Source organism: Pleuronectes platessa, chromosome 16, assembly GCF_947347685.1.
Source record: "Pleuronectes platessa chromosome 16, fPlePla1.1, whole genome shotgun sequence".
Taxonomy (NCBI): Eukaryota; Metazoa; Chordata; class Actinopteri; order Pleuronectiformes; family Pleuronectidae; genus Pleuronectes; species Pleuronectes platessa.
In genome coordinates, this window is record NC_070641.1 from 7744317 (window position 1) to 7770487 (window position 26171).

The 26171-nt window shown below is 42.2% G+C and overlaps 1 protein-coding gene across 1 annotated transcript in view; it reads left to right on the top strand.

Annotated features, from left to right (window-relative positions):
* Positions 1–26171, top strand: part of cacng2a (calcium channel, voltage-dependent, gamma subunit 2a) — a 57857-nt gene that overhangs the window by 22233 nt on the left and 9453 nt on the right. The window contains exon 2 of the mRNA XM_053443468.1: positions 13782–13865. Coding sequence (XP_053299443.1) covers positions 13782–13865 — 84 coding nt within the window. The remainder of the gene's footprint in view (positions 1–13781; positions 13866–26171) is intronic.

Below are 26171 nucleotides of genomic sequence, written 5' to 3' on the forward strand. Positions count from 1 at the left end.
CGCATTAAAACAAAGAAGATTTAATACATTCTGTACAGTTAAAGGGAAAAGTTGTGTGTGCATATGGTGGTTTTCATGTGTGAGAGATGGTGAAGATAGGTGGGTGGCTGGATACACACTGTTGGGAGTGTGTGTGTGTGTGTGTGTGTGTGTTGGTGAGCACAGCTCTGAAGTGACTGGGGGGGGGGGGGGGGGGGGCGAACAGGACACCATAGCCCTGCGAGAACAAGAGTGAGTCAGGCCTGATCATCAACGCAGAACAAGAGTCCAGAAATTAGACACGGCCGCAACATGATAACAAAGGTCCGCCTCATCAGTTTCGTTTGAACCCATAAGCTTTCAGAAGACAGAGTTATTGCAAAATAGGAACATAACGTTGAGATTAAATTAGCCTTAACAGCACAATAGCATCCATTGTTATAAAAACTATTGTGTGTTTTTTTCTTAGCTCTTATCTTTTTAATATTTAAGGATGTGATACAATATAATAATATCAGACTGAAGATTTTCACTTATAAAACTTCTATATGTAAAAAAATTAGTTTGAATGGTTCATAGTTGTTAAGAATGACTTTATATAAAGATTGAGGACATGACTGGATCGACCCCTGGTGGCCCACCCTCCTCCATGTTAGCAGATGGGACCAAATCAGGAGCCAAACTAAAAAGTAAAAGTACATGTTCCTCAGAGATGGTATCTTTCATTTAAGGTAATCACAGTGATGTTTGTTCAAGTGTACAAGCTTCTGATATGTTTGGTTTTAATTAGTTTATTTGATGCTATAAAACTGGGGTATTGACAGCTGAGGAGTCATGATTGATCGGGAGGGTTGTACTAGCAGGAACTTGAAACTGCGGCTTTAGCTTTTATTATTATAATTTAAAGACGTCAAAGAGTTTCCATCAGATCCTAAAAATGATTCGAGCAAATGACTAAAGGATTAATTGAGAACATAATTGTCAGATAAGTTGCCAATGAAATAATCATCCTCCCCCTTCATCAGTCTATATATCTGTCTGTCTATTAGAGTACAGGCTAATGAGTTTAATTAGCAGGAAAGTTGTAAAACATTTGCCAAAGAAAGGGCAGACACCATCAGCGGAAAGTCAGTTTGTTAAATAGAAATAATAATAACATTTCCAGGCAAATACCATCTTCATCCATGTGTCCTGCAGCCTTGTTCTCCAGGCTCTGTGTCAGTGTGGCTCATACACTAATCGTTATAATCTAGTTAAACAGTTTCATCGACTGCCTGTGATTTGTGATTTCTTTATAGACCCCAGCAAATGTAACCCCCCTCCGCCCCTTCATCTTAGATCTTTCCTCAAGTGTTCCCGCTGTTATTAATGGCGTTTGGGAATCCAGTTGATTTAAATAAGAGAAGCACGCTGATAAGATCAATGGGCGACTGTTTTAAGCTTGGATTTATGACACCCAGCGATTGTCCCACTGTGCATACGTTGCAGATTTTTGTGCCGATACCGTGAGCTCACTTCCTCTACGCGTGAATCACGTAAATCACAGGGAAAAGGCCGTAGGTGGGGTCAGACCATTTAGCGTTGCATGATGGCCAGCTACAGCTTCATCACCCGATCGTCTGGCTCAGAGAGCTGAACCATCCAGAAGTGAATTGAGTGTCATGTTTTCCAGGCTGAGGATATAAACCCAAGGTTTAAAACACACTTTGTTCTCCTGCTAACACAGAGTGAGAATTTTACACACACGCATTGTTTCATCTCTTCGTCTCTGTGTAGCTTTGAGTCTGACAACAAAAAAACGTTTGATCAGCATCAATTCGGAAATGGACAAAAAAAGATGCTGTTTTTGTTTGTTCAGAGACAAACGTGAAACACATGAATACACAACCCCCTCCCAAGTGTTTTTCCTTGCATGCTACATCCTGACCCGAGGATGCAGGTAAACCCTTATTTATTTACAACATCTCCTGTAGTTAGAGTACTTACGTGCTCTCACTGTCTCAGGCTGCAGCATGACCACGAGTTAGCAGCTGAAGGTGATCGAAACAAGTGCTGTAAAATGTGCAGAATCAAAGGTAACTTTGCTGTTTCCTCATCCGACATCAGCTGATAATCACAGATTGTAAAGATTGTCTGTTGTCCCTTTTCTTCTGTTCAAAACCCAACTAACATCTGGCTTTTATCTTCAGAAGAATGGATACAATCAGCATTCACACCCAGTTCAAATGACTATGTAGTAAACACATGGTTTAATCGGCTCCGAGAGCACTGATGGAAACATGACAACCAGGTGAATTAGCTAATTTCGTTTTTTGATGCATTTCTGATATTGAACATAATGCGCCGGGGAAAAACACAGAAAGGCAAATCCCTCTACTTGCAAAGGGAAAGGAGTGAATCGTCAAATTTTTGCTGATTTAAAAGAAAACCTGCTTATTTTCATGTGGAACAAGTATCATGTGGTAAAGAGGAGCTGGAGGTGCCTGTTGCACATAGAAAACAATTAATTGAGAGAAACTTTATCAGACTGGAAAAAGTATTTGTCAGTTTTTGAAGAAAATCCTTCATCTTCATCCTATCAAGCACCAAACACTTAGTCGATCATTATAATAGTTGAGGATTAAATTTCTGAAAGTACACTGATCGAATTTTAGCAGATCAATGTTGAACATTATGACTCACACAGTAAGATGGTTGTTGCACAGTTTAGAGGCACCTAAAGCCCAGAGGAATTGGGGTTCATGGACGGTATAAAAGATGGACGACATGTCTCGACGTTCTCCCACTATCCAGAAATTTAAAAAAGAAAAGAAAAGAAACGCTGCCAACTGAGCCTGTGCGGGGTAATGGAGCTGTGATATTGAGTTTCTTCAGATACACACACTTGACGTTACACTCCGTCATTAAATAACTAAATAAAACCATCAGAAAAACTAAACGACAGAAACCATTTTTAAGTTTATGTCAAATTCATTTGAAATTAACTTTAATTAATTTATGTATTTTTTTGGTCCATGTCTCATCTGCTTACATGGAGGAGGCATGGTATATGACCACACCTGCAGGCAGCCACCAGGGAGCAATTGAGACGCTTCGGTCTTACTTTTGGAGAGCTTTAATATCAATCATCTTTAGAGTCAAGCGTGAGGACGATGAAATCCATGTGGACTCTGTTGATGCTCATGATGCTAAACACATCGCAAAGAGCTGTTCACAACACACACACTGACACACACACACACACACAGTTGATCACATGATTGCTGTTGGCGTAGGTGAGGTGTTGCATTTGCAGCCATTATTAGCGCACAGCGTTTACCTGGCCTGCATTTTGGGAATTCCTCTCCCTGTGGGCACTGCTGCTGCCGAGGGACTCTTCTGCAGAACTGTACATCATCTCCCCCCGTCTGACCAGAAGGCTGTGATGCACACCACACTGACACCGGTGACTCACTGGTTCGCCGGTCCTGGATCTGTGAAATCTCATCCTACCCGTCCTCATCTGCTCTGTGACCTCACACATCCCAGTGAGTTCGCAGGTCTGAGCTGAGACACATGGTTGGACCCACGGAGCAGGAGAAAACCCTCCGACCCCTCAGACATCCCCAACTGAAAAGGGGAGGAAATATGAGTGGCTGAGAAACAAAGCATCGAACTAAAGGGAACTTCACGTGGAGTTTCCCTTAAATGCACTTGTAAGAACTTGCCAGTAGTATTGGAGAAAAACAGTAGCATTTCTTTGTCCATCATTGTTAATTGTCACTGTTGCTTTTATCACCTCCTTCTGGGGGAGTACAGTGAGTTTCTGTTGTGGACATACAGACATTAAATAAAAACTGATAAAAAGTCAATAAAGATTGGTCTGTCCTTCCCACAGGTTCGCTGCTCCTTTGGTTATGTATCACAGTCGCTCCCTGCCTCCCTCCTTGTTTCTTCCACACATTGTCTCAGGAACAAACAGGCCCACGCGGTGCGGCCTCAGCTCACAGACAGACGCAGACGTCCCACCGCTCAGGGCAGAGAGGTTCCGGCTTTGTTGGGGAAGCGCTCGGAGCCGAGCCGCAGGAGGTCAAACGCCTGTCAGTCGTCCTTGCTGCCTACGTTAGTCTGATTCTCACATCACCTGCAGCTACTGAGGCCTGAACGATGCAGCTTTTTCAGTGAAACTGCTAATATTATATTCTTCAGGCTCTTTAGTTTTTATGATACTTCCAAGTGAACTTAATCTTCTCAAAGTCTAATAAAAGCACTGATAGGATCCTGCCACCCACTGTGACGTCACCCATTAGTCTGTGAGATGCGGTTTTGAACATTTTCTCCAGTGCCATCTTGTTTTTTTGGAAACAAGAAGTAACCATATTTTGAGGAATGGGGGTGGAGCTTGTTTGAAAGCTCCAGGACACCTCCAGCCCAACTACACCTGCGACCAGCATTCATTGGACGGTAAAACTAGCTCTCAATCACACGGGGACATGAAAACAGGAGCATCATGGGTTGGGGCGAAAAAATATTCTAACATGAACGACTGTGACTGAAGTAACTGGAATAAATGTACCTCCTTCTCCACCCTCTGATTCAGTCATGCGGGTGAGGGAGGTGTGGGTGTAGGCAGTCGAATCCAGACCTGAAAACCGCTGTGGCTCTGCGGTACGATCTCAGATCCAGATTTGATGCGATGGCTTCTGAAAATTATACCCTGCCCACCTATTCCACCTCACTTGGAAGTAGTTGAGCTGAAGATGCTGTGACTGTCATTTCCCTGTGTCTTTAAGTCTTCACACAGCAGCTCTGCTCCGGCAGTGACATGAAAAAAGCCTGTTTTCACAGCCTGACATGCCCCACTACATCTGTGTTTAGTGTGTGTGTGTGTGTGTGTGTGTGTGTGTGTGTGTGTTTGTATGCTAGCAGAGCGAGAGACCCTGCACACAGGCCTCCCTGCCTTTCATAGCGGGGTCATTACCAAGATGAATATAGTGATTATAAGGATGAATAAGGTGTGATTATGAAGATGAATAAGGCGATTAGGCTCTTGTCACTGCAGCTCGGGCGACTGTTCGTTAGGAGAGAGAAGATGTCAGCGTGTAACATGCGTGAACCCATTACCTTTTCATCCAGGGGGGATTTATAAGCACATACCTATAGATGCATGCATGCACATGGGAAAGCTGCAGCTCTGTAACGGGGGGGGGGAAGAGGAGACCATTTGTATTCATTTGTGCGGTTAAATGACCCATGTGTGCAATATATCTCTTTCCAGTGGCTGTTCAGCGTAGTAATCCCCCTTATGTGTTTGACCTGAAAGGACACAAGCACACCTGCTGCATAGGCTGATGTGCAGGTAACTGGACCAGCTGACTGACGCTCAGCACTGCCAGAGGGGAAATGTTGATGTATTGAAACAGAGGTTTAAAAATGATTGTAATTTGGGGGAAATTATCATAAACGAGTCATACTGAAGATAAGAATAATAATATATAAATAATAAATCATTAATGAACAAACAGCACATTCATAGAACACACTTAGACAAACAAGTATTTGACACTGCTACAAATCTAACAACACAGTCCTGCAGTCAGTCTTTACCTCCATTACTGCAGGTCGTGTTTACATTTTCAGAAAGAACTAGGAGTACAACAGTATAATGAACAATCCAAACAGGCAGGTTTAGAGCAGGCTCAGCACTACAGTGATAATCAATGTTATATTTACCAGATGAAGAAATTGAAGCAACAAAATTATGTTTTTATAAAAATACCTTTAAAAAGCTAAGTTTTATTCAATTTGACGTGCCAAAAAATGACTTACTTGAAAAATGGTTATAAATTTAGTCTATGTATAGTTTAATTACAATAATCTTGACAATGTTTCTAACTCAGACTTCAAATTGAATGATAAATAGATCGCTAAACTTTATTGTCTGTCCAAAAGTGACAGATATTGAACATACAAAAGAGGGCCCTAAACCTTATCCTGCTCAGGGCCCCCAGACGCACAGGGCCCACGCTGGCTGCCGTGTTATTCCAGGGGTTAATGACACCTCACCAGCTCCGTCCACGTGATCCTCTTCTCGGTTAGCTATAACCATGGCAACACGATGTGAACAGTTCTGAGGTCCACATGGCAACGGCTGCCGTAGGGACTGAGGATGGAGGTGGGAGGATGAGGAGGATGTGGGGGGGGGGAGTCCTGGACGCTGACGCACTTGGTGTCTGCCTGGAAAGTTTGATAGAATGCCGCCCACTGACAAATCTGAATCTCTCTCTATCTCTCTCTGTGTGTCTAAACTGCACCTCCTACTCAGTCAAGGGTCCTCCTGCCCCCCCCCCCCTGTAAACTCCCACCCTCCTCCGTTTTTGTGTCTCATCAAACCTTTGTCTCCGTCTGCAGTCCTGTGGTAGTGTTCACAGCTGCACTGTTGGGAGGGTCACATATGCGTGGGACGGCTCGACCCGGATGTGTCCCTCTCCTCGGGCACGCGGGGGATTTGTCCAGCTCTGCTCTTTTCTTACCTGCGGAGTGTGTTGGATGTGATGAGTACAGTGCTGGTCCTGCAGTGTTATTCATCCACCCTGAATATTTATGATTGTCTTGGTGGCATGAGGAGCTCCAATTGAGAGTGATCTCTAAAGTGAGGAAGTAGCAGCACGTTGCAGATGATGGACAAGTTTTCTTCACCTTTATCCACTGAACTCAAGCCCATTCTTGAAATGAATTCTATTTATTTGTGTAAACAAGGACAAAGTTCAGTGTAAAGCAACAAGATGGGGGGGGGGGGGGGGGGTATACATAGGATATGACTGTAAAAAAGAATCATATCCTTTGTATATATACTTAAAGTTCCTGGGAGAGGTCAAACTCAAAAAACACTACTTCTTTTCACATAATCAATCTCCTGCCCAGAGCCACAGCAATGAACTGATCTTAATGCAAACTATCAGTAGAGCAGGCCTTTAATACAGGAGATGTAGAGAAGATGATTTCACGAAGTCCAAAATGTTGTGTTCGGACAGTTTCTAGAGTTCGTGTTTCACATATGAAGATAAGGAGATTGTCCAAGTCGGATGTGTTCGTAATGAGGGGTGCATGCCAGAAGGAGTCAGGTCATTACGTATTTAATCTGCTGTTGAAATCAAAATAAATGAATGTTTTTGTTCGGTATGTGGTTCCTCTTTCTCATGCCGAGATATTTGTATTCCTCCACTTACACATCCGTTGCATGTTAGAAATGCCATCAACACGCCCACTCACTCACTGTGAATTTTACAGACATTTTCCTGCTGTATTCTCGCATGGTCTCACTAATGAGATGCATTTACATTCCTCCATTCATTTTGAGAAAGAAAGCTTTGCTGTGTGTCATACTGAACTAGACACAGAGGTTTTGTTTCTTCACTGTAACAAAACAGTTGTAATGGCACTGAGGGTGAGGGGTTTTTCCGGAGAGGTAGCATTACGTAGAATTTAAAAATTACTGAGCCTTCCTACTCTGTGCGAGGTGGCTGGATTTCTCACAAGCGACAATCCATCTTCTCAGAATCTGAGTTTTGGATTTTCATCAAATTAATTAATCCAAATAGTCTAATATCCAAAATCAGTCATAGCAAACTGCTCCTTTTGGGGACTAAATACAGGTTCTCTGCATTTCTTGTCATTCTTGGCTTTTTAATGTTGTCACTATGATCATCCAGGTACTTGGTGGAGAAGTGGGGGTGGAGCAGCAGTGAAGATTAAGTGAGAGTCAAAGTGGGATAAATGGTTTGCAGTTGCCTTAAAATGTTGCAGAAAGTCTCTGAAGCAGGTCAGAAAATGTCCTTCCCACTCGAAGAGGGAACATGTGAGTTTTCTTTCCGTGTTCCTGTCTAATGACCATGAACCAGGTGCATACCCAGGTGCATCATTGACGTCTTTTAACCAGTGAACACCATGGAACACTTCTACATCCCTGCATAAAGAGAAACACAGCGGTGTGGCCAGGAATAGCTTCTACTTGTGGTGGTGCATTCGTACCAGCAGGGCCTGAAAATGGGCTCGAAGCTGACCGGATAAACCCCACTCCCTTAGGAACAGACACAGAGGCTCGATGTGGTGGGAGACTATAAATCTATATCCACCCAACTCCCCCGCCTTTCACTTTGCCACAACCACCTTCTCTTCTCCACAGCGCACTCCACTCCTGAGTGCTCCTGCATCTCTCCGGCCTCTGTGATAATGAAGTGCTTTATGGCTGCAGAGGACAGGAGGGGACGCAGGGGGCACGGGGTTAGCCCATAGCTCATTCCCACTATATGGGGGCAGTGGCCATGCAGTGACTGGACTGATTGAGTAATTCAGGACAACCCCCACTCTTTCTCCCAAAACAAAAAACACATCACCGGACGGCTCCAGGCATGTGGGATGATGGTTCAATCCCACCGGGGGATCTCAGATAACCTGCGCCCTCTACTGATGACGAATCAAATTGATTTATGCTGCTCAGTCAGGCCGAGCAGGCTCTTCAGAAACTCATCTGGATTACAGAAACCATCTTCAACCTTGTTCTCAGGTTCGAGGAGGGTTTCATGTCTCCATCTGTTGTTCTGAAGTACCTTAGGCCTTTTGAGATTGAAACTGGGATTCAAAGCTGCATAAGATTCAATCGCCGCCATCAGAGTCGTTTGCCACTTCTCTCCATGTCATAATGTTTGTATGTCAACTATTTAATGCTAAACAAAAGTAGAGAATCTTTCCCATCTTGTATTATATCAAAGTTCCCACTGTTTCTTTTTCATACCGGCTGTAGTTCTTAAGTTACTTATTGTACACAAAGAAAACAAACTTTTAGGACAAACACCAAAGATTTCTCTAGGTTTAGGGGTCAAAGTTTTGCTTTCAGTGTTCAAATATCTCCACATCATACAGTGGAGTAGAGTTTATCGATTTATCTTGAATTTCAACACAGTTTTTTTGGAGCGCAGTGTTTATTCAAATGCATTTCAATGTGTGAGCAGCTATTTAATTAATTTATTAGCAAAAACCTGAAGCTATTGAGGGATTTATCACAGATATTGATATGCACGGAATGTGCATTTTGCCCATAGACAGACAACGTGTCTCCATTTCCTCCCACTATCCCGAATTGAAGCAAGAATATCCCTGGTTAGAAACACTGCCATTTTGTGCATGTGGAGCCAGAGTCAGCGCATCAGCCGATCGGGGGATGGAGCCACAAGGTCCCACCGATACACGCTCTCGACCAATCACAACTCTTTGTCATGAGTCAGTCTCAGCCGTCAATCATTATGTTTAACCTCGTTTTTATAGCATCAAATAACTCATCAAAACCAAACCTGATAGGAGCTACATAAAATGACAGACTTTATCTTTGAGAAAAATGTATATAACGGGTCAAGCTGCTTTTGCTTCAATTTGGGGACCTGGCATGTCGTCTATCTTTATTAAGCCACTTGTGGCTGAGTTAACAGTGACTAGCATGTAGACATGGAAATTTATGTACATCCTGCGCTGTCATTGATGACTCGCCACCACCTTCGCCTGCATCTGTGGATTTAACTAATGAACTGGAAAGCGTAAGTTAGCCAGGGTTAGGGAATAAACTTTTTTTTTTAAAGCTTTAACATTGGAAAGAGAGAGTAGACGCCTGTGAGAGAAGGATGAGTCATTAAACTGTTGTAAAAGAGATCGAAATTATAGTTTTTTGGTCAGACCGCAAGTGATTAGTTAAATGGCTTAAACCTAAGAAAATGGATGTACATTGAGACATTTGATATTAAAAAAAAACATTTGGGCTCTTTGAAACTGATTTTTTTGCGCAGCATCTCCTGCCCTTCATCTTGTTTCACTCTGGTAAACGGAAGGTGAGACTCACCCATGCAGCGTGCGGAGCTGAAGGTGCAGGTGCTGCTCAGTGAAAACAGGTGTTTCTCTTTGAGCAACGAGCGCTTCAACCCGCTACGCAGCCCGAGCCTTGAGAAGCCCCTCTGCCAAAAGCTTTTTTAAAGGCCAAACCGGTCTCACCACGCAGACGGGCCCGTGCTCGCACTCATGTGGGGAGGTCTCTGAAATGAAAATGCCATTACAAACCATTTACCAGCCTGCTGAGTTTACATGTCGTACAAGAAAAGGAGCGTTCGGAGCGGTTAAGTGTCACATAAATCTTTCAGCAGGCTAATTGAAGTGGTTCCCCCAATAGGCCACTCTCCGCAGCTGCTATTACAAATAGCACAACTGCGGATGGGACGGCCAGCTGTAAACCAAATCTTACACCCACTGGATAACACTGCTATCACACACACACACACACACACACACACAGTGCTCTGTGGGTTGCTGCTGCTAGTTTGCTCAGACAGCTCCACAGGGAGCGTGCGATGTAGTCGTATGTAAACACAAGTCATCTTTCAGTGAAATATGCTCTGAGAGGAGACACAAACGACTTTGCCTCCCCTCGTCCTCCCCCACTGTCTCTCCTCTCCCATAACCACAGCGTGTTAAAAGCTTATTTGAGCGGGCAAGTTGAAGAGGAGCACATTGTTATTTCCAGCAGCAGCCTGGGGGAGTAGTTGCAGGAAGCGGCGGGGTTACACCTACAGTTTGCACCAGCTCACTTCTCAAAGCTGCAGCCGGAGCTCCGGCAAAGCTTCTGAGGATCGCTCAGCTCGGGCTTCATGCTAGTCCGCTAGTTTAACAGAGATTACCTTCCAGCTGAATGGACCAGGCCCGGCACTAATCTCCTCATCTGCCACTGAAAGAGGAACTTGATGCGATATATCAGAGCCTCAAGTTCAAAACTGTGCAGGTCCGTTAAACACTGGAGGGCTTTTTCATGACTCAGCAATTACCTAAGGTCTAAACTGTGACTCTTAAACTTGATGTATTCCTCCTCGCGCTCCACCTTTTTTCGCCGTCCTTCAAAAACACTCTGTTCCCTGCCCATCCTATATTTATTTCTCCTTACCTTTCCCATTTTCTCCATCTTTATCTCCCCCTCTTGGTCCCTCTCGTCCCAACTGCCACAGAACCTGTTGATTAGTGTCTTTTGGATGGTGGGCCAGTGGGAGAGAGAGGGGCAGTAGCCTACATTAGATTGTGGCCACTGAAGATTAGTATTTGTTTTCCCACATTCACACTGATTCTGCTAAAAATTCAAGTTACCTGCATTTAAAAAAAGGCCCATTAGGTGTGTTTCAAAGCACCTTTACACTTACACCTGGGGCTTGACTCAGACAGAGAGGTTGGTGTATTAATTAAAAAAGAATATGACTAGTGCGAAAGAAACACCACATCAGCTTTCACTGAAAAGAAGTTTAAAATGCCTGCCACACACTGGAGGATTTTAAAATCTGAACTGATTTTAAATACATGGACAGAAATAAAGACAGATTTGTTTTAATCGCGAAACCTTGTAAATAAAACAAAAGTATTCGTTACCTCAGCCACAGATGTTTTCTACCCTAGGCCTTTTTTTGTTGGTTTGTTTGTTTGTAAGCAAAATTAAGCATAAACAACATCAAATTTGGCGGAAGGATGTGTCGAAGACAGGACTTTTTTAATTTTTTGTGTGTTCACAGGGAAATAATTCATGGGTCTGGAGGGGAAACAATCAGGAATATTTAGACTGATGAAATAGTTGCAGTTTGATTGATGTTAAGGGGACTGTTGGGCCTTGGTGGAGGCACGCACTCTGCTGAGTGCCAATCTAGATTATGCTCTAAGGAGCCATGTTTAAGTTCTACACACAAGTACAGAGCAACTTTACTGCAGTTTACTGCTCACTCCCCCGATCACTGTGTCTCACACTACAGGATCATTTGGCCAGATAATCTGTTCAGGTCACATCAGTCTTGAATAGAGAACGACCCCGCTACATTCTTCGTCAACACTTACTTCATTGCTTTACCAGACGTTTATCATGATGAACCAACTCCTAGAAAACAGTGGAAACACATCTTCTGTCTGCCACATTTCTTGAAATACTTTTACAATTAGACCTACAAAGGGATAGACACTCAGTGATTCAGACGATCAAAAGAAATATCAGTTTTTCTTGAGATGAATTTCTTAACCCGGCAGCAGCAGCGGTCGCCCGCCGGCAGGGAGCCTGGACTCGGACACTGTTCGCAGGTGGGAGAGCAGACCGCTGGTGCTTTGATGGCTCTTTTTCCAAGGTGACGCTCTGTCTAATGTCTGAGTGGTCGTCGCCAGGGGGTCTCTCTCTCTCTGCGGGGGGGTGGGCAGTTCACAAAGTAATAACCGCACCCTGCTGTGCCCATCATGCCTCGCTGCCAAGACCTCCTCGTGAAACACCTGGCACCATGGTAACCAACACCTGTTCACCTAATTAGAGGGACACAGGAGGAAGAGGAGATGAAGAAGTTAATGAAACGCTAATCTGGTCCAATCGAAGCGCCCGGGCATCTGCCTCCTCTGCGCGGCAGCAGATCACTGTAATGGCCGCCTTATGGGTTGCCTCCCCAGCCATGCCACCTTGAGTGACCTCATCAATGCCAGGGCTCCTCTGAGGGGCAGCAGATAGAGGAGAGCGTTCATGGAAGTGGGAGGGAGGGGAGAGGGAAGTCGGCGTGCTGCTTCCTGGATGGAGAAGCTGGACGGCGAGGTGTCAGCCAAATGAACAAGCATTTAAGAGATGAGGTTCCCTGTGCACAGCCGCTGGAGCAGCTCCAGGTTGCGCCAGCTGCACCGCTCTTGTTTACAAGCCGCCACCTGCTACTGGAGAGGCCTGGTGCTCAGGTCGGATTTCTGCCGAGCATTGTCTGCTACCATCCCCTGATATGAATCCTTCTGACTCTACCTGCACTGAGAATTAAAGGAAATGTAAAGTGTCTTAACTGTAATGTGAGTTACCAAAAAAGGGACGGAGATGTAATGTATCCTATCATGTAATCAAATGATCAACTGAAAATGTTTAAACAGTCCTGAATATACTTCAGTAGGAGCTTAAATAATAATTTATCCTGTGTTGGTTGTTGTTCATTTAGGCTGCAGGTATTTGTTTTGTTGTTTTGGTTTACCCTTTTCATCTTTTTTACCTCATCAAGCGAGTGGTAAACAAAGACAGGGGTAGGGCTCCGATGTTTGGTATTAACGAAATCACATCTTACTTTACAATTTTATTTTATATAAACGCCACAAAAAAGTATTTAGACTCATGGATCTTTTTAACGCGTCACAGTAAAAAGACAACACGTTATGTCTCTTTTCAATTGATTTGCCACGGTTTTGTTTATTTGTTTGTTGTCAGCAGGAACACTCCATGCCTCTATCTTGAAAATTGTGAGGTGTTTTTTGACATCTTCAATTTCCAAGGAATAATTCATGGATCTTGAAGAAAAAAACGGACATATTTAGTGGACTGATATCTGTGTGTTTGTACAATTTGGTGCAGCTTGTGTGAATTGAGATATGAGCTCTGAGTGACATTCTGCATTTGCTCATTTTCCATCTGTTTGTTGTGTTTTGCGTCTCTTCTAGGAGTCTTTTCAGCTCTTGTAGTCTTTTTAGATGAGTCAGTCACTCCCTGCTGACCTTTGTGGCCCGAGGGCTTGTGTCCATAGGAGATCCCTCTGCGGCTGGAATGACACATTTCTGCTTGGCAAATTACTTCGATGATTAATCAAAAATCAAACTGACTTAATGATTCATTTTGTGTTGTTTGACTAAATCATTAATCCACTAATTATTTCAGCTGAAAAAAATACAAGTTTGCAGATCGGCAGTTTCTATTGTATTGTATGAACTCAGCTGAACTCTCTCTCTCTCTCTGTCTCTCTTTTCGCCAACAGGAAACTTCAAGGGGATGTGTAAACAGATAGACCACTTTCCAGAGGAAACAGATTATGAAGCGGACCCGTCTGAGTACTTCTTACGTGAGTATCTTATGCTCATTGAATATCCTGTGCATGCATTTAATTGTATTGGTCCTTTCCTGGGTTTCCTGTTGGACGTGACCACAAGGGGGAAATGAAATCTCTCCAGGACTCCCTTTGCTTGTAGTCTTGATTTTGAATGTGTCCCACTTTTTGTGCTGTCTCGGACCCGAGCCCGATGCTAGTAACTGCTCTTGGCCCATGTGTCACTGCCCGTCTCTGCTTGCCTTTTAGCGTGAGGCCGGCCCGAGCTGAGAGTTGCCAAGCAGCTCATCTGTTTCTACTGCTTGGCTGTGTGTAACATAACGTGCAGTGTTACAGTCGGCTGTGTACCCTGTAAACACAGCCTATTGATTTCTGCTCCCTTTTCCTTTGTGCAAGCAAGACAGAGACCGTTGTTGAACTCATTTGTCTACTAATCCTAAAAATCACAACTATGAGTCGGAGGCTCATGATGTACTGTTAGTGTCGTTAGCTCGATACCCTCCCCTGACTGAGCTCATGTGTTTGAGCTGATTATTTGTGAATCTGACTCAACATTTTCTGCAAAGATGTTGTTGCCTGTTCTTCCTGTGTTGTTTTTAATGTCAACACATATGAAAGGGTAGCCTTCATTTGTTTATGTGGCTTGGACAGTGTAGCCAAATGATGCTGGAGACGGCCGTTTCTATGGTTACTGTCACAGTGTAGCAACAGATGCAGGATAACAATGTTTCTAAGGTTACCGCTCTGCTCCACTGTTGTGTAATAAACAGTAACGGAAATAAACAGGATATAAAGAAAGATATTCAGGCATCTCTTCACTGAAACTCAAAATAACTTTTCTACATACACACTGCAGTACTTAATCTGGGCCTGAGCCTGCGTTTAAAATGACAGTTAGCATTTATTTTGGGAAGTTAAACATAAACCAAAAGATGCACAAAATAAGTATCTTATGCAGGAGAGTCAGGGGCTTTGATCTGTCTGCGGCCATCATCTGTTTCCATGTTCAGAGGAACGAGAATTAAAATGTGGTTTATATTTCTGTTGTTCGGGTTCGGGGACGTGCACTGAAGTCCGGACATTTTCCAGAAATTATCCAGAGAAGTATGTGAGAACATAATTGTCCAAGTCTGTTGCTGCGGACATATTCCAGAACTTTTCCTGGAAGCTCCCTAGTAAAATATCTAATTCAAATTAATAGTGAGTGAGTGGGTGGGTGTGATGATGTTTCTAACATGTGATGGATGTGAAACTGGATGAATACAAATATCTCGGAATGAAAAGGAGGAGCCAAAGATGTCAACTTTGAAAGACGACAAGATACGAGGGATATTGGTGATTAGTGCTAACGTTGGTGTTGATGTGATGAAACAGAATTTATGGTACATGTCACGTCCTGTCTCTATGAGAGCCGACTCGTGATTGCCAGTGCTGGAGATTAACCCCAGCCAATTAGTTTGAGTTTGACTTTAACTCTTCACTCTGAGCGGTTGTTCCCGTCCATATGTGTCACAGAGAATGCTCATGATAACAGCTCTGGTGATGTTTCCAGCGATACCTGAGCCTCGGTGAGGGCAGATCAATCTTACGAGGTTTCTCTCTGGCTTGGGTTGCCGCCAGACCACCGACACCACATGTGTGCAAGTTGACCTCTTCCAACGCTGTGATTGGAGGAGAAGGTCGCAGTACTCCCAGTGGCTTGCCAATTAGGACACTCACATCCATAAATATTTCAGCCTCCTTTCTTATATGGGTCAGGCCTCTCTCTGCCGCCGTTTCCGTCCCATTCTCTTCACCATCACACGCGTAATGTCTCATGTCAGGAGTTTGTTCGACACCAAGTCTCTGGCTACAAAGATGATGGTGATGATTCAAAGGATTAAGTTGTTTGAACACGTGTGTTGTTTTTCTTTTGGGTGCACGAAGAGGTCACAGGGGATATATGACATCTCAGTGTCCCAATACTAAACCCCTGAGATGCCATTTTAAACCTGCACACGCCCATTTCATGGACTCACACCAGGAATTTGCATAACAAGGATTTTTCGCGGTGCCTGTGGGCGACCAGAGCAGGAAAAGTTGCCTCTGTTCACACATGCTGTTGGGGGGTGGGGGGGGGGGGGGTTGTTATGCAGTAGACATTATGTCACTTCAGGTGAAGGCACAACGGAAGTGACATCAGTGGTGGGGGATGCTCACCAGTCCAAAAATTGGAGGGGACACACCGGTGACGTCCCCAGACAGCACGGAGGGGAGGAGGAGTATTAGGTGACATGGTTGCCAAGCAAAAAACAGACAAATCTGACTATAAACATGCACCCCCGCTTCATCACACACACAAACACATTGATCTGCTGTCCTTGTGCGCACACACCACATATCAGTAGCTTCGCTGTGTACGTTCCTGAGTCTGCAGCTCTCCCAGTAGCAAAGCAGTTTGCACATCCACACAGGGTTATATAAGCCAGCTGAGGCACAGTAAAGCGCCAGTGGGTTTTGAGATCATGTCGTGTCGGAGCTCCCATCATCCACTGCTCCACTGGGCGCTAAGCAGCTGGGAGAGGAAAGCGGGGAAGAAAACGCCCAGTTACACAAGCTAATATTACTAAACTGAGACACACCAAGTCACCATAAGATAGAGAGGAGGGTCACGTGAGGGGAGGAAGGAACCATCACCGGTTTTAAAATCTGAATAATCCTTTAAAATTTAGAGCTGAAACAATATGTTATCAGTTGATTAGCCTAAAGCTGAAAATAACAATCATCCAATTAATTGATCCATCTTTTTTATTCTTTTTTATGTTAATCAGTATCTATTAAATGTCCGAAAACGTGCCTGAGGAGGTGAACAGAGACATAGATAAAAGAGTAAACTTTGGACTTTGACCCTCATCTTTTCTTCTAGAATGAATATAGAATGAATAGAGTCTTAATGCTGAATTTTTTCAGTTTGTTGACGTGAAAGAGAAGGTACATAGGTACACATTTGAGAAGATGGAACCAGAGAATTTCAGGGGCATTTGTTCCAAAAAAATATCCTGATTGAAATTGCTTATTATTCATTTGATTGACTAATTAAATAATGAAGAAATCAAATGAAAAATAATACACAACTATTTTAATGTTGAATAAGTTAATAAATAAATCGATTTAATAATAGTTTATTTTAATTCATAATAAATAAGTAGTTAGCATTATGCAACTGTGCCATGTTCCATCCTTTCACTGCTGATTCATTTGATCATTTTATATGTGATATGTAGGGTTTTCATTGTGTAGGTTTGTAATTCTCTCGCCACATAATTTTCTCCTGCTTCATGCTCCCCCCCCCCCCCAGCAATGGAATCCCCCTGTCATGCAGTGTCCCAGTTACCTATATAGACTGAAACTATAAAGAATGCCCCTTATCCTAAAGTTGATGTACTATCACTGATTCGGTAGGAAATATTCAAGACATTTGTGTTCAGTATTGTTTTGAACATGAAGCACATTTAAATTACCAATGGCATTCTATAGTAAAACAGTTATAATCAATATTTCAAACTAGGGGGTGGCTCATAGTGATGAAACATCACTCGACTCTGCAGCTTCACATTTTAGCCTCTTTCAGCTCATTGTGTATCTGTCCAGCTGATTATCCGTTTCCATGTTGTATGACTTCTCTCATAGCTCCACATACTTAAATACCAGTTGGTGAGTATAGTGAAGCATTTAGCAGCTCAAGAGTCTGATATTTCCCATAGGAGGTGACGACGAACAAACACTAAGATAAAAAAGAGTGAATTTTGCACTTGACACAACTATGATTGCAAATAAATTATAATGTTGCTGCGTGTAAATAAGCTGTTTGCTAAGTTCAAAGATGTATGTCAAAGGGATAGTTTACAGAAAAATAAAAATTCACTCATTATCTACTCCCCACTATGATGATGGAAAAAAAGTCTTTGAGTCGACAAAACACTTGGATTTTCAGGGGGTAAACAGCGTCGCAGCCAAATCCAGTACATTTGAAGTAGCAATTCTTCAGACTTATAAAAAAATAAGAAAACGCCTCAATACGGCTCGTATGGTGTCATCCAAGTTTCTGGAAGCCCCAACAGTAATTTATGACTAGAAACCACGTCCATTACACCAAGTTTTTACCCTGTTTTAGAAAAATATAAACACTGAAGTGGGCCCCAGTTACTTCAATTTCATTGGATTTGGCTGCAACGCGGTTTACCCCTGAGACTCAAACACTTCACCCCCCCCTCCATCAGTATGGTGTTGGGCCGATAATGATTGAATTTTCATTTTTCTGTGAACCATCCCTTTAATATTTTTGGTGGCCACAAAATTTTGTTAAATATAAAATGCTTTGTAATACATGAACTTATTGAAAGATCAACCACATTCAAGTACATTTAACTCAGAATTTGTCTTCATGAATGTACGGCATACTCAAAGTTACAAATGCAAAAAATTAAATACTCCTACTACTACCCCCAATTATAAGGTCATTTTACCCCCCTCGTTTGATTTTCATATGAACTTCCCCGGGTGTTTTCGCCCCGAGCCGGTGTTAATCCCTGACACTGATGCCTGCTTGCATGCGTTGATCTGAGAGTATTCGCTGACATTGGTGACAGAAGGGCAGGCCTGTCACAGCCTGTGTCACCCTGGGGCCTCGCGGCAGACTGGACGCTGGCCTGAACTGGCTTTGGTGTCGCCCGATAAAATCAATGGGTCTGGGGCAGGACACGCAGAGGATTGTGGGGCAGAGCAGGGTGTGGCGACGCCCTCAGCTCGTGAACCAGTGCAACGGTTATGGTGCCAGTATACTGTACAGTCGTGTGAAGAGGGGGGGGGGGGGGGGGGGGGGGGGGCTTCACCAGTGAGCTTCAACGTGCTCACGTGAGCTGAGACGAGGTTGTCAGAAGGTTATATTACGTGTTAAATCTTGGCAGTGACATTAAAATCCAGCGTTTGATTTAGCCGTTGGTTGCCGTGACATTGAGCGTCCCGTTCTTCTCGGTATCCAAGGCAACAAATGAGGAATCCATCGACTGATATAAACGCATGCGGCATGCGGACATGGGCCAAATAAATTAAAAGCCAATCATTTTTCTCCTCGTTGACCGAGTAAGTGATAGCCTTCTAACTTTATATCATATTAACATCGCGTATAGAGGCAGAACAGCTTGTAAAACACACAGAGGTGAGAGAGTGTGTCCTCGTATTGATGTGAGATTAGAAATCACAGGACGGGCCGCAGCATTCGGCTTTCACAGCGTTATCATTAGAGGACAGCTGCACCCTCTCGGTTCATTTATACACACTCACATTTATTCATAAGCTGTGAGCAGAAACTGTCTAAATAGTCCAACCAATGCGAGAGAAAACAACAAATTATATACTAGTGTCCTACTTTATCTCCAAACATAAAGAAGCAAAGAGTCAGCTTTGACAGTATTTGTTCCAAACACATCAGAATGAGAAGAGTGGTAGTGATGCGGGCGGTTCTGTAGGCAATTAAAAGCTCAAAGACCTGCAGCTGCTACAACATGAAGAAACAACTGTTTACACAACATTTGTCTGCGTGATAAATTCTTGTATGATGGAAATGTGCTATGTCAGCATATTTCACATCTCACAGTGACATTTAAGATATGTTTACGTTTACCTGCTCGCTACCTTAGCCAGAAGCAAGGTATTGTTTTCACCCCTATGTGTGTGTGTGTGTGTATGTGTGTGTGTGTGTGTGTGTGTGTAATAAATGACTTAACACCACATGGACACATTTTTACTAAACTTGATGGCAGTATTAGTAGAGAGGATATCTACAGATGATAAACTTTTTCAGGGGCTCCGTCAAAGGACACAGTCAGCTAAAAAAGGGTGTGAAAAAACGTAATTTCAAGGCGTCTCTGCAAATAACAGATAATCTAAATCTTGCATTGATTAGAAAATTATATCCCACCATATGATGTCATATGAGAAGTAATATCACGAGGATGTCAACAAATGATGTCATACATAAAAAATTACTTTTTTCTGATATTTTCCATCCCTGAAAAATAATTCAGGATAATATGTGGCAGGAATTAATTCATCCTGATGCCACTATGAAGCCCGAAAATTTGAGTTAGTTAGTGTTCGTGTTGATAAAGTTCAACATCATTATGAAATGGCATTAGTGCCATCAAAAAAAGTTAGCATTGGCTTATCGGGTCCGATTAAGAATGCACCTCAGAGTTCTTGGCTGTGGAGATTTTAAAGGAGGCTCTGTAACGTTAGATTGACGCTAGAGGGCAGGTGGCTGTGGTCCGTTCTTCTTACAGCCGATCACAGTAGAGCTTTCTGCTCTTAAATTCATTCCATGCACTATCAAGTGCTTCATCAAATTTGTTGTGTTCCAGATCTTGGCAGCAATGTCCTTTTTCATAAATTGCATCAGATTCTTCTTCTTCCGAGTTTGGTTTATTGCATCAAATTTAATTTTAGATATATTTTAACCCCACTATGACACGCACACAAATTTCTCAAAATACAAACAACACACACACGCTCAATCTTGGGGTGTAACAAGGGATTTTCCTGGATGCCTCCACAACAGCCAATCACCTGATTATCAAATCTTGATACAAGCATGCTTCATGCTTATTGGGCCAACAGAATCCGCTGCGTCTCAATTAGACTTAATCATGTAACTATTCTATCTTAATAGCTCATATCAGTGTAAGTGGAGACCTGCTTTAGAGCAGCTCAGTGTTAAATTTCACTTCCCTGCTGACATGTGATTTTGGCCAAGCTACGCTCTGCTAAGTGCTGTCATGCAGATCCCATGTGTTATCTGTGGGGACATCAATTTAATTTCAATATTATTTGTATCTCGCTTAATCATAATGTACATTATCCTAAGGCACTTTACAAAGTAAGGTCGAGACCTTAACATTTTGAGAGAAACCCAACAGTTGAGCAAGCAGTCCTCATTAACTGGAAGAACCCTGCAGCAGAAGCAGACTCAATGTGGGCAGCCATCTGCCTTGACCGGTTGGGGTGGGAGGAGAAAAATGGGTGTAACAGAGGGGAGAGAAGAGTGAGACCAGGAACAGCTGTGTAACCATCATGTTTGAGCTCTGACAGACTTGGTGTTACAATGAAAACAATAAGAGTGATATTTATAGATATGAAGATGTTATTGATGATAGCAGCACCAGTTATTAAAATAATAATAAACACTTATAATAATTGTCATTGTTAGAGAGAGGGGGGGGGGTGCTCATCGTGCTCAGTGCATGATGGGAGTTCCCCCAGCAGTCTAGACCTTTAGTATCATAACTAAGGGATGGTTCAGGACTTACCTGATCCACAACTAACCACAGGCTTTATCAAAAAGGAACATTTTAAGTCTAACCTTAGATGTAGAGATGGTGTCTGCCTCCCGAGCCCAGAGTGGGAGCTGGTTCCACAGGAGAGGAGCCTGGCAGCTGAAGGCTCTACCTCCCATTTTACAACCACAAGTGAGCCTGTTTTTTGGTAGCAAAATGATCTATTGGGACAATACAGTGTACCGAGCTCATTGATATATGAAGGGTCTTGATTGCTAAGGGTTTTGTACGTGAGGAGCAGGATCTGGTCTATTCTGAATTTTTACAGCCAGCCAATGCAGAGAAGCTAAGACAGGAGTAATATGATCTCTCATTCTAGCTCCCGTCAGAACTCGAGCAGCATTTCGGACCAACTAGAGGCTTTTCTAAGACTTACTGGGGACATCCTGAATAAAAGAATTACAGTAATCCAGTATAGCGGTAACAAATGCATGGACTAGTTTCTAAGCATCCTTCTGAGACAGGAGCTTTCTAATTTTCATTATATTGCTCAGGAGGAATTAAAGCTGTCCTGGAGACTTGTTTTATATGTGGGTCAAATGACATGTCCTGTTCAAAAATATATCCAAGGTTCCTCACAGTGGAGCTGGGGGCCAAGCTGATATGGTCCAATTTGACTATCTGGTCAGGCAATGTTTCTCTGAGGTGTGTAGGTCCAAGTACAATGACTTTAGTTTGTCGGAATTCAGAAGCAAAACGTTTTGGGTCATCCAGGCCTTAACGATCTTGAGACATTGCTGATGTTGAACTAAGTGATAAAATTTAATCAGGCTTCATAGATATGTGCAGTTGGGTGTCATCGGAGTTACAATGAATGTGAAAGTGGTGCTTTCTGATGATGTTGCCTAAAGGAAGCATTTATAAGGTGAAAAGTAACTGTCCAAAAACACTTGCGTGTGCCTGGAGGAGTCTTTGTTACCATCAACAAATCAAAATCTATTTTATAAATACGACTTAAACAAGCCCAATGCCGTTCCTTTAATACCTACATGTTGTTCCAGTCAAATGGTGTCAAATGCTGCACTAAGATCCAACAGGACCAGTATAAATCCATTATCTGATGCCATGAAAAGGTCATCAGCAACTTTTAACAGCGCTGTTTCTGTGCTGTGATGGAATCGAAATCCCGACGGAAACTCCCACAACGAGCCATTACTGTCTAAGTTATCGCAGAGCTAGTTAGCCACAGCTTTTTCAAGGATTTTGGAAATGAAGGGAAGGTTTCATATGGGTCTATAATTAGCTAAAACATCTGGGTCAAGAGTGGGCTTTTTAAGCATCAGCAGTGGAGTGGAGGGTAATTACGGTAATTGAAATGTGTTGTGTTGAGGGAACTTTAATTGTCTGAGCGTGTCTGTCATGTGATGTGATTTCAGTGAAGCAAAGTGTGAGAGAGTGAAATGTTACGTTAAGACGAGCAGAACTCTGTGAGGGAGCACTGGATCCTGACAGCAGTAGTTTACATGTGCAAATCATGTGAGGCTTTTCAGTCCCCAGAGTCCTGAAATGCCCAGAAGAGCACTGGTGCAAAATAAAATAAGTCTAAGAAGGTATTCAAGAATTCTGCTTAAAACTTTTCTAGCCTGCTGTCAAAGATGTTCATTATAAATGGATTTTGTGTCAGATTGGGACTATGTTGGATGGTTGTGACAGTGGATTATGCTGCAGGAGGGAATACATTCATGTTTGATGAGTCACAGTCAGAACAATCAGACCTATAGCAAACAGTGGCTATGTTTACATGGACTAATATTCTGACCTTTGATATTTTTCTGAATAAAACATTTTGATTATGATATTGCTGATAGAATTTTCCATTATATCCAATATTCCATCCAACAGTGTCATTATGACTCATATCAACGTTACGTCCTACTACTTGTTTACACTCTAGCCCTGGGCATGTGTTGTCAAGATGTTAGTCACTGTCATTTGTTGATGTCACAAACTGCAACAGGACATTATTATGTGATTTAAGACGTAGACATGTCGACCAGAGACAAAATGCTCCACATGTCTTTATTACTTATTGTGAGTATAACCTAAATAAGATGAAGGGATTCAGAAAATTACATTTATGGCAACACTTTATTCAGATTATTGTCTTAATCATATCAAAGTTTATTGTCACATGCACCAATGACAGCATCATCGTAGCAGTGAAATTCTTGTGACATGGCAGGCAACATCTACGCAGTAGACGACTTTACAAAATAGAAAAATAACATATTATATAACATAACATATAACATCGTAACATATAACATAGTCAAGTGATGCAGCAGTTTACAGGGTGAAGGATGGGGGAATATTAAATAAAATAATATGAATATATGTAAAACATATAACATAGTCAAATGAAGCAGCAGTTTACAGCGTGAAGAAGTGGGGAATATTAAATAAATGAATATATGTGAATTAAGTGTATTTGTATGAGTGGGGGAGCAGAATGTACATGGTGACTGTTCAGAGGGTAGAAAAATAACATACTACCGGTATGTAACATAACATATAACATAACATCGTAACATATAACATAGTCAAGTGAAGCAGCACTTTACAGGGTGAAGGAGTGGGGAATATTAAATTAAATAATATGAATATGTGTATAACATCTAACATTGGCAGATCAAGGTCCAAATGAAGCAACAGTTTACAGGGTGAAGAGGTGGGGAATATTAAATAAAATGAATATATGTGAAGTAAGTGGATATCATTACTGTTATATACACTGTTGGATATAATGATGAATAAATCTAGTCAATATTGTTACCTCTGCCAAGGAGTTTTTTTTTTACATTGGCTCTAGTTTTCTGCTGGATGAATTACTGCAAAACTTGGTAAAGGTTGTGGTATAGGTCAGGGGAGAAGTCATTTAATTTAAATCAATCACACTCAAATGAAGAATGACAGCGACCACTAACGCTTTCAATGTACAGTACATATGGGCTCTCCACAGACTTAAGGTTCATGATACTATTCATTGTTTCTGGTCAGGACAACGTTTACAAAGTAGATATACATGACTGCTGCAGTCATTCACTGTTACGGTTATGTGGAAGTAGATGGACCCAGATGCAGAGTTTTAAAACAAAAGAATTTTAATTTAAACAAGTCCTTTTAGCAAAACAAACGTGAACACTAAAGGGGAAAAAAAACAAAAACAATGAAGCTTAAGCAGGGATTCAAAGGTGAAGAGGCTCAGGAGATCAGGACAGGGCAGGACAGGAACGCAAGACAAGACAGCACCATGGACGACAGCGGGTAGAAGAACAAACGATCCGACAGGTTACAAACGGAAACACAGAGGCTTAAATACACAGAGGGAAGGCAGGGGCAATTAAACATAGGTGTTAAAAAATGAGGACTGGAGAAGACAATCACCGACAGGAAGTGAAGACAGAAATAACACACAAGGAACAGAGACTACAAAATAAAACAGGAAACAGATAACACAAAGAGACTGAAATCAACAAACTAAAATGACAGAACATGACATTCACATCATCATTTCATCTTTTCACCAGTAATTGTTTAATCACATTGCTCATTTTGAAGATTCTTAAATGGAAGAAATAGTTTTAGTCAGAAAAACTTATATTTTTTGGCACTTCTGCTTAAATGGGGGGAATTTTCAATTTTCATTTTGCATTATCAAAATAGTTGAGATTATTAGTTTACTGTTGAATGATAAATCAATTAAGTACTTTGTCATGGCTGAAATCCGAATGTAAACACGATGACGATAGTTGGAAAAATTTATAAATTGCCCAAAACAGGGAGAATCTGGATAATGGGACGAAAATAAGTCGATGAATTCCCAGAGGTGTGTTAAACGTCACATCAGAACTTCTCAGCTTTTACTCATGGGCCAGTTAATAAATGCCACAGAGTGAAAACCTGCATTTATTCACCAATCAATTCAAGTCACATTATATTCTGCCTGCAAGGTTAGTTGTCAACACCCATAAGCTTTTAGCCATAGGACGGGAGCCGCGTAAGCATCCTTGCGAATTTAGCCACCAAAGCTAATTTCCTTTCTCGATACACATTGTTTCACACTGTGTATTTTAACACAATCAGCAACCGCCACCAATTTTTTTTTTTCTTTCTTGTTACTTGTGGATGTGTGATGCATCATGGGGCAACGGACCTGGACGAGGACGTCGCAAGGTCTCAGTATTGAGGAAGAAGAGGAGGAGGAAGAGGAGGTGTAGAGGGGATTAAGACGCGTTTGTAGTGCTAAATCAATGTTCCTGTGAGTTGAGGCACCTGATTAGCATGACCCCGTCCTCCACGTCAGCACATTCATGGCTGGGGGAGGCTGATTAAGAGCCAATGCCAATTTACCCTAAACCCTGTCAATGAAGGAGAGAGAAAGAGAAAGGGCAGAAGATGCAAAGAGGTATGTATGTTCACATGCACAGTACATGTGTGTTGTGTTTGAGGGTGCACGGTACCAAGCACCAGGTGTCCTCTGCATGAAAGTGACAATACAGTTTCTTGAGAAAAAATGTGTCTCATCGCAGCAGTGAAAAAAGTACATTTACTCAAGTGTAGTTTTTAGGTACTTTCCATTTGAAATGCAATGGAGTATAAAACAGAAAAGGATACCTCAGTGTCAAAGTGAAAACAAATTTTTACAAATTGATCTTGATTAATCGAACTATAAATTTGATAATGTTGACTAAATTATCATTGGTGCAGAGTTTACAAGTTAAACGTATATTCTTAATATTAATTAGTCCCCATGAATGTATAGAGAATGTAGATCTGGACTGCAATATATCCATAAAGACTCACTGACTTATATTTGACTTCATACTATAAATATGAAATGATCCAAGTTTGTTGTATTTCAGAGTTTGGTGGATTGTCTCCTGTGTGTGTTTGTTTTGGGAAATTAAAGCAACTGCCAGTCAATGTGAGTTTCATTTCGACGTGTATGGAA